Source organism: Alosa alosa, chromosome 20 (genome assembly GCF_017589495.1).
Source record: "Alosa alosa isolate M-15738 ecotype Scorff River chromosome 20, AALO_Geno_1.1, whole genome shotgun sequence".
Classification (NCBI taxonomy): Eukaryota; Metazoa; Chordata; class Actinopteri; order Clupeiformes; family Clupeidae; genus Alosa; species Alosa alosa.
In genome coordinates, this window is record NC_063208.1 from 17,932,151 (window position 1) to 17,942,150 (window position 10,000).

The following is a 10,000-nucleotide window of genomic DNA, read 5'->3' on the forward strand; positions in this document are numbered from 1 at the left end:
AGAGAGAGAGAGAGAGAGAGAGACAGACACACACACACACACACACACCCATACACCCACCAATCCCACACACAAGCACGCACGCAGGTACTCACGCACGCGCACACACACACACACAAACACACCCACCCACCCGCACGCACGCACGCACAAAAAAACAAACAACAACAACGCTCATTCTCCACTTCCCAACAACCTCAGCCCCGCACTCAAACCCCTAAATCTCACGCCTTAATATTCCACAAGGAGCACCAGTAATGGAGCATGTAATGGCTAGCTGGGGACCGGCGTTCCGCAGCATGCGTCACGAGTTAGCGCATGCATAGGAAGTATAGGGACCGTGGGAGCGAGGCGGTCACCTGTTGTGGCGAGTCGGAGGCGTGTATGGTGCTGCCGAGTGGCGATGGCTTTGTTTTCCGCCACCTGTCTGCATTGACAGAGATTAGGAGTCAAGCACTGACCCAGCTGCACGCAGGCTGTGTTTCTGTGTCTTCTCTCTCTCTCTCTCTCTCTCTCTCTCTCTCTTATCACCTCTTCACTTCTCTCTCTCTCTCTCTATTGTTTCCCTGTCACTCTTTTGTTTCACTGAAAACTCCTGCTCTGACTTTCGGAAACTTCTGTGCGAGACCTCGAGCAAAGTAAAAAAAAAAAAAAAGCAATAAATAAATAAATAAATAAATAAATAAATAAATAAAGTGAAAATGCCTGATTCGATGAGACCTCAAAATCTGCGCCAGGCTCTCGTGTTCCTCCCTTTCTCTCTGCTGCAGAGACGTGAGAGAGGCGACAGCACCTTCCCACAGATGGATGTGGAAAGTCGCTACGAGTCCCAAGCATACAGCCCGCAGGGGTAATTCTTTAGTCAGGATGCCAAAAAAACAAAATACCCTGCAGTTGGGGGTGAGCGCAGCATTCGCTTAAGTGCCCATGTTATTAGCCAACGATAGATTTTCCAATAAAATTTTTGCTTGTGCATTTTCTGTTCTCTTGTCTGTTTTGCAGCGTTCTCTCTTTCACCTCGAAAGAAGAAACGGTAAGGACACTATGTGAATGTACAGCACCACCTGTAAGCTCTTTGTCAACACAGGACACACGGTTATAAAAATGTATAAAATGAGGATGAACCAATGCACAGCAGTCCACTGCCATGGCATATCCACACAACAACAACCACAACCACAACAACAACAACAACAAAATACACAGTCCAACCCTCCTCACAGCAAGACACAGGGAGGGACAGAGAGATCGAGGGGTAGACACCGAAAGACAAAATAAAAAAGGGAAACAAGTATGAGAGCAAGACAGAGTCAAGGGCAGACATGAATAAAAATGGATGAGAGCGAAGAGGAGGAGTAGGGGACCATGCAGGGAAAAAGAGACAAACTATTGGGGGCAGCCGTGGCCTACTGGTTAGTGCTTTGGACTTGTAACCGTTCGAACCCCGACCAGTAGGAACGGCTGAAGTGCCCTTGAGCAAGGCACCCAACCCCTCACTGCTCCCCGAGTGCCACTGTAGCAGGCAGCTCACTGCGCCGGGATTAGTGTGTGCTTCACCTCACTGTGTGTTCACTGTGTGCTGAGTGTGTTTCACTAAATCACAGATTGGGATAAATGCAGAGACCAAATTTCCCTCACAAGATCAAAAGAGTATATACTTACAGTATACTTATACTATATACAATGAATGTGAATGCGTAAAAACATAACAGAGGGATTCAGACACACAGATGCAGGAATTAGATGAAGTTATATTAAGGTATTCATGTCACTTTCACATAGTAGCTGCATTTGTACATAGAGTTGTATCACGTCGTATCTGTTAACTTATATTTTCCCTCCTTATGTTTGACCTTTGACCCGGGAGCGATGCGCTTGTGTGTTTTGTGGGATATGAGTTAGTTGGACCAGTCGCAGGTGAAATGGTAGAAGCACGGAGTTGCTCTGCACTGAACTGGAATAAAGGTTAAAGTTATATAAAACGTAGTTTGAGCTCAACATTGGTAGCAGAGGATGGCTGCTAGTTACAAAGTTCCGCCGAAGTTTGACGAGACCCGCCATACGAAAAGTTGGAAAATGAAATCAACGTCTGGACGCTGGGTTACAGAACCTGACGGCAAAGAACATGCACTACCCTGGGGCTCCAAGGAAGAGCCCGAACAGCCATGGAAATACCCGCAGATGTGACTTGGACAGTGATACCGCATGAATACGCTGTTAACAAAACTAGATAGTGTGTTCCTAAAGGAGGAAAAAGACCGCGCATATGAAGCGTGATTCCCATTTTGATAGCATTACAAAGACAGTTCTCTGTCCATGTCGGACTATATAATTGACTTTGAGCAACGAAATAACCGGATGAAAAAAGTACCACATGACGTTACCCGATGCTGTGTTAGCATTTAAGCTCTTGGACACGGCTTGTCTGGATGAAAACAGGCAACTTGCACTGACAGCGCAGCACGACTTAAAGTTCGCCGACATGAAGTCAGCACTTCAGAGGATTTTCGGAGGAAAAACGCCAGGCACGTCAAACGGAATACAAGTAAACCAGCAGGGCGCGGCGTTCTTTACAGAGCAAAGAAAGCAGGGCGAGGACAACGGTACAACGTTACAGACTGGACAACAGAGGCAGCCTTTACCAGGTACCAATCCACTGGATAAATTCGGTAAGAGATCAAGATCCATCTGTCAGAGCACGTTTCATTGGGCTAAGGATTGTCCTCATAAGAAGAGTGAACATGTAAAGCTAACTGAAGAAGAAGAAAATGAGGGATAAAGAATGTATTACTATTTTGCAACAAATAGTACATGACTGTGACATATGCAAGAGGTACAGCAAGACAAAACCAAAGCCTGCTGCAGGTTTTGCCCTTGGCCTCAGAGTATAATGAAACGGTAGCAGTGGACCTGCATGAGTTGGAACCAGGCGATGGTACCTCCATATCATCGACCATTTCACGCCGCTTCAGTGCTGGAAACATTGTGAAAACAAAGAAATCCTGTGAAATCGTCAACTCCTTCATTCACACATGGATAAGTGTGCATGGCCCCCACGGAGACTATACAGTGACAACGGTGGAGAATTCAATAATGAGGAAATCAGAGACATGGCAGAAAACTTCAACATTGAGACAAGAACAACAGCAGGATACAGTCCCTGAGCAACGGCTTCTGGAGAGGCACAATCAGACACTCACCAAATCATCCAAAAAGTGAAACGGGAAAATGGATGTGACTGGCACACAGCTCTTGACTGGGCCCTTATGGCCAAGAACAGTATGCTTAGTGTTCATGGTTATAGCCCACATCAACTAGTATTTGACAGAATCCTAACCTCCCTCTGTATTAGTTGATAAGCTACCTGCCTTAGAGGGTACCTGTAAGTGCTAGGGTAGGAGAACACATATCAGCTTTGCATGTTTCCAGGAAAGCATTCACTGAAGCCGAATGCTCAGAGAAATTAGGAGGGCACTTGCTTAAAGCAGCTTAGACCTACAGATGACAAATATGTGACAGGGGACAGAGTATATTACAAACGAAAGACTGCGCACTGAGTGGAAGGGACCAGGGGTGGTTATTGGTCAGGATGGAGCTGTTGTATTTGTAAGACATGGTGGTATTCTTATTCGAGTGCATCACTCTAGGCTTTGTAAGGTGAACACACAGGAGCAGGACAAAGCAGATTGCACAAGATGATGCTAACAGAAAAGCAGAAAGTGAGGAAGGCATGACAAACACTGCAGTACAGCTCAGATAGTGATCAGGATACTGACGATGAACAGGAGAACATCAGTGACATGGATGTGAATACAGGAGAAGTGTTGCACCCACCCATGACACAAACTAATGTGACACAAACTGAAACAGAACACAGGGCCTGTGGTAACCCTGCCCCTTTGCAGGTGTAAAAGTTAAGAACAGGTCAGACTGTAACATTTGTGAGTAGAGATGATGGCATTCAACATACAGCCAGAGTTTTTTAGGCAGAGCAGGAAAAGTCACAGGAAAGAACAAAACTGGTATGACCTACAGCATCTTGAACCTAATGGCTGTGAGGGACAAAAGGAGTCAGTTGATATGTCACATGTTGATAGTCTTAACATTGAGTCAGAAGAAGACAGGGAGGCTGATGTACTCATAACAAAAAAGACATTTCATTTGATGTAGCAAAACAAGAAGAAATTAAGAATTGGCACAATAATGATGTGTTTGAGGAGGTTGAAAATGCAGGCCAAAAATGTGTCTCCACCAGATGGGTCTGTAGTCTCAAAGGAAACTCCCAAGGGTATTGTGCCTAAAAAGCGACTTAGTAGCCAGGGGTTTTGAAGAGCTTAATATGCAAGAGTTACAGAAAGATTCTCCAACTTGTGCCTCAGAATCTCTTAGGCTATTGTTATCAGTAATCTGTCAAAACCAGTGGCAAGTTCATTCTATGGACATCAAATCTGCATTCTTGCAGGGCATGGAGCTCTCAGGATATTTATATCCGCCCCCTCCTGAGGCAGGCAGTGAAAATGTGATATGGAAACTAAAGAAATGTGTATATGGTCTTGCTGATGCATCTCTATACTGGTATAACAAAGTCAAAGAAATCATGCTGGGCACAGGTGGTAAAATGTCACAGGTGGATCCAGCCGTCTTTTTTTTTTGGTTAGACAAGCAGTTTAAGGTTACTGGAGTACTTGCATGCCATGTAGATGATTTTCTTTGGGCAGGCTCGCAAGATTTTTCAACAAATGTGATTCCCCTACTGAAGTCTGCATTCCATGTAGGCGCGAGGAGCATGAACATTTCTGCTATGTAGGGATGGATTTTGCTACTGTTAATGGTGTAGTTCAGGTACATCAGCACAGTTACATTGAGAATTTACAACCTCTTCACATGCAACCAACACGTGCTATATACTGAGGGATGCCCCCTTAATGACACTGAGAAAGAGCAGCTTAGGTCAAAATAGGACAGATCCTATGGGTTGCCAAACAGACCAGACCAGATGTTATGTTTGACTCATGTAGTTTAGCATCTAATATCAAAAAAAATGCTACGGTGCAGTCTATGCATGAGGTAAATAAAATCATCCGTAAGCTGAAGTCAGAAAGGGTGACCCTCAAGTTTCAAGCATTTAGGAGACAATGATGTTCTCCAACCTGGTTGTTTTCAGTGATGCTTCTCTTGGTAATCTTCCAGATGGTGGTACACAGGGGGGACATCGATAGTTCTTATGGGAGAAAGAGGGAAGTTTTCTCCTCTGTTGGCAATCCAAGAGAATTAGGCGTGTTGTAACGCAGGAGAAACACTTGCTATGTCAGATGGTATAGACAATGCTATTTTTCTTGCAACTCTTATGTCTGAGCTCACCACTGGTAATGCTGAACTGAATGCTCCTTCACTGGTCTGTGTGACTGACAATCGATCTCTGTTCGATGCCCTTAAGTCAACTAAACAGGTCACAGAGAAGAGACTCAGGTTGGACATAAGCAGCATTAAGGAGCTTATACAAAGCAAGAAAATCAAAGAGATGCTCTGGTCTGACACAAAAAGGCCAACTCGCTGACTGTCTCACCAAAAAGGGAGCATCGGCTCTGGGTGCTTTTTGAAAGCTCTAAGTGAAGGACTGTGGAATCTGTGGTGAAAACTTTGTTTATGTTAATATGTTCATATTTTGTCAAACTTACTCTGAATGTATCAGGATGTCTTTTTTTGTTTTATAGTCATTGGATGACTGTATGTTTATTTGAAATCTTGACAGGTATTACTTTTACATTGTTTTATTATTTCACATAAAAAGGATAGGGAGATTGTTAACTTATATTTTCCCTCCTTATGTTTGACCTTTGACCCAGGGAGCGGATGGCTGTGTGTTTTTAATGGGATATGAGTTAGTTGGACCAGTCACAGGTGAAATGGTAGCTACGGAGTTGCTCTGTACTGAACTGGAATAAAGGTTAAAGTTATATATAAACGTAGTGTTTATTGAGTCTAACAGTATCAGCACTGGCCTGCCCATGGTCACTGATGAAATGAGAGTGAAAGTAGCTACAGCACTTCAAAAGCAGTACATGAAATGCTCAATTAGATGGTAGACAGATTTGAGACTGAAACAGGTGTAGAGAAGCTGTGATTATGTTCAAAGTTCTACAAATTGGTGCAAAGTCTTTATGACAAAAGTCACAGTCAAACAAGATCAGTCATCATGGGTGAGTGGAGAGTAGCGAAGGGGGTGTTTAAAAGAAGACACACAGTCAACAGAAAACATGAAGTACTCCACAATAAGTTGTCATCAGGCCACGCGAAGCTCTCGCAGCCAGGGCTTGGCTATATTAAAGCAGTACATCAAAAGACCTGCGAGGAGACCCCCCCCCCCCTCTTCACCTGAACTCAGTCTGCACTCACGGCAGAGGAGCTCCACAACGTGACAAAAGCCTGCCTGCATAACTGCAAGAGGGTGGTGATGGTCTCACCCTGTTATAGAAGACAGGGTGGGTGGGTGGGTGGTGCGGTAGGGGGGGGGGGGGTCTGGGGAATTGGTAGTCAGATGGAGGGTTTTAATACCACAATTAAGGATAGGAGAAGGCCAAAGTACTGGAGACTAAATTTGGACAGAACAGGCCTGAAGGTGGAAAAGATTGGGCACAGGACGGAGGGAGGGAGAGAGAGAGAGGAGAGAGAGAGAGCGAGAGGGTGAAGAGGAGAAGAAGAACAGAGACAAGATAAGGAAAAAGAAAGGATAGACAGATTGAAAGAGTGAGATACACAATAAATAAAGGGGAAAAGATCACAGACACCAGACAGCGAAGGACAAACAGACAGACAGACAGACAGACAGAGAATAATAGAGGGAAGTGAACACAGGGAAGGGCAGCTAAAAGGAGGACTTGGGGTGGACAGGCTGGACAGAGGAAAAAGGGATCCACAGGGACATTGGGCCTTACAGTGCTTTTGGCCGAACAGATGAGCTTGAGCAGACCACTGACAAATAATAATACACAGCTAAAGAGACAGGGGGGTCAGTCGCTCACCTCCAGACAAATCCATACTGGAAATTACACCGCTGCTATTAGCAGAGCGTACGGCAAAGTGAAAACCAATCGCAGCCTTTGGGGGTGTATGGGGAGAATGGGTGTGAATCAGAGATTCACATGTGTGTGTATTTGTGTGTGTGTGTGTGTGTGTCACTGTGTTTGCATGCTTGAAGGAGTGGTCACAGCAAAGACTGTTTGGCAGCAGTAGTTTCTGGTTATGTGCTTTGTGTGTGTGTGTGTGTGTGTGTGTGTGTGCGAGAGAGATATGTAGAGATAGATTGACATACAGCCTTGGACAGAAAGAGAGTGAGCGAGACAGTGAATGTTTGCATGTTCTACTTGATGTACCTATGAGTCTTTGCTAGCACACTTCACATAGCAGTGTATGCTCTGTATGTTTTATACTGTGTGTGTGTGTGTGTGTGTGTGTGTGTGTGTGTGTGTGTGTGTGTGTGTTCACCTCTGGCACTCGCTTGTATGCAGCAGCAGGTCCTGGTTGTTCTTGGAGCTGACTGTGAGCTCGTGCTCCGTTGAGTTGAACACATCCAAGAGCAGGTGGCATTGACGTGTACAGAGAGAGAGAGAGAGAGAGAGAGAGAGAGTTAGAACACACTCACCCACTCACATCCCCCATCACAACTACTAAAAGCACACAACAACAAATGTAGAAAAATATGATGAGAGGGATATTCCCCACCACAGGCCTAGCGTGACTCATATTCACTTCAGTTTTATATTAACACAAGGCACGGGCACACGAAAAATGCCAGTTCACACATGCACACACACACACACAGTTGACAATGCTATGGGCTTACTACCATTCTCTCGTTCCACCACCTCCTTTTCAGACAGCAGAAGAGAGTGGTGAGAGAAGCATTAACAGAGCGAGAGAGAGAGAGGGAGAGAGAGAGAGAGAGAGAGGTAGACAGACACAAAAGGAGATGAGTAAAATAGAGAGTGAGTAAGATGAAGAGGTGAGAGAGATGGACAGTGCTGTTCCTGCTCCTGGGTTACTGTAGCCCCATGAGTGAAGCTGGAGGAGCACTGAGGTCCAGGACTAATCTACACCATTTAAAGCAGCTGATTAGGGCCAGTGTCTCTACTAGATATGAGGACAGGACACATAGAGATGGCAATGAAACAAGCCTCAAGTGGCTTCCATTTTGGCTCGGGCCGTAGCGGTCAACAGCACATGGGTGGCAGGGGGCATACGTGTGTACACATACAGACACACACAGACAGACATACACGCATACGTACGTAAACACACACACTCTCTCTCTCTCTCTACACACACAAACACACACAAATACACGCATACGTACGTAAACACACACACACTCTCTCTCTCTACACACACAAACACACACAAATACACACACACACACACACACACACACACACACACACACACACACACTTCATTGTTTAGAAAATCAACACTCTAGGGAGTGTGCTGTAGTCTCCTTTAAAAATGTTCAAAATGACAACCATTTCTCTGAGGCCTGCTCTCAGTGTGCCCGCACCATTCAAAACGCACTAAATGTCCCCAGATGGGGCTGCAACACATGGCGTAGCACACAGCCATACAGACTAGGAGGAGGGAAGGAAGAGACAAGAGGAAAGACAACCGTGTGATGCAGCCAGGAAGACGACAGCACCGCTCCTCCTCTCAAGGATCTCACTGCGTCGAGAAAAAGTTTGAGTAGCACAAAGTTCGCCGACTAAACCAAACAAGACTTAAAGTAGCTGATTAGTGGCCCCAGGGCTCAAGTGGGCTCCATCTTGGCTCAGTCTGCAGCAATCAGTAGCACAGCTAGGATTTCCCATCCAAACCCAGCACCAATAGAATTAATTATGCATTTGTGTCAGACGTGTGAATCAGAACACTGGTATCTGAAATTTACTTTCCCAATTTTGCACTTTCATGACGTATAGACTTTATTTTGCCACAACCGTTTCCGACACAGCAAAACTTTAAAACTTGTTTTAAAGTTCCTCCGCTGTCAAGTTACTTTTGCAGACAAGTATTTAAAGTAATGAAAGACAAGAAATCCAATCAGGCTGCTTTAATAAAGTGGCAGGGATCTGCTGGCAGATCAGGGGCTTGGGTCTCAGCGGAAGAAGCGCTGTGGCCTACTTTCCCACGGGGTGCTGGTATGGGTCCTGCCTGGGCATCTGAGGCGGCACTAAAGGAAATAAATGGGCGCTGGAATGGCTTTGGTCGGCACCGGCTGTTGGCACGGGGCATGCAGGTCCGGCCCAGCGCTGAATCACTTCATGGGGCCGGGTCCAATTTCCAAATGGCAAATCAAAATAGAGGCAGAGGGGGGTTAGAAGAATCTGCCAAGAAGAATCTCTCGCCCTAACCCCCGCCCCCAACTCTCCAGACAAGTCTCTCTCTCCCTCTCGCTCACTCTCTCTCTCTCGCTCACTCTCTCACTATCTCCCTCCCTCGATCATCTCTTTTTCAAATTGTTGAAAATGTCACATCTCAAGTCATACAAAACCTCAAAAGTCAAGTCTCAAGTCATACAAAACCTCAAAAGCCATTTCTGTCTCCTGAGTGGGCAATGTCAGGGGATAAACAAAAATCCCCCATTCTGGGTTCACCAGTTCATTTCAAGTGTTTCTGTGCCACTTGTGTTGACTTGACTTGTGTTTTGACATTTCACTAGAGACCACTAGCATGTGCCGGTGTGTAAATGTATGTCAGTGGATGCATATGTGTCCATTGCATATTTGTAGATGTGTGTGTATGTGTGTACAGTATATGTGTGTGTGTGTATGTATGTAATTGTGTATGTGTGTATGTATGTATGCGTTTGTGTGTGTGTGTGCTTGTGTCCCTTTAATAATTCCATGGTAGCCTGGTTTTAAGTATTCTGCAGAGCCTCTTTGTTTCAGCACAGCTATCTAGGCCATATCAATAATTTAGGGCCAGCCAATAAAGCCTTAAAACCAGTTGTCAC

General features: G+C 45.2%; 1 protein-coding gene across 2 annotated transcripts in view; it reads right to left on the reverse strand.

Annotated features, from left to right (window-relative positions):
• Positions 1-10,000, reverse strand: part of trappc9 (trafficking protein particle complex subunit 9) — a 231,958-nt gene that overhangs the window by 94,094 nt on the left and 127,864 nt on the right. For both annotated transcript variants that reach the window (XM_048229439.1, XM_048229438.1), the window contains one exon: positions 7,486-7,596. In XM_048229439.1, the coding sequence (XP_048085396.1) occupies positions 7,486-7,596 (111 nt within the window). The remainder of the gene's footprint in view (positions 1-7,485; positions 7,597-10,000) is intronic.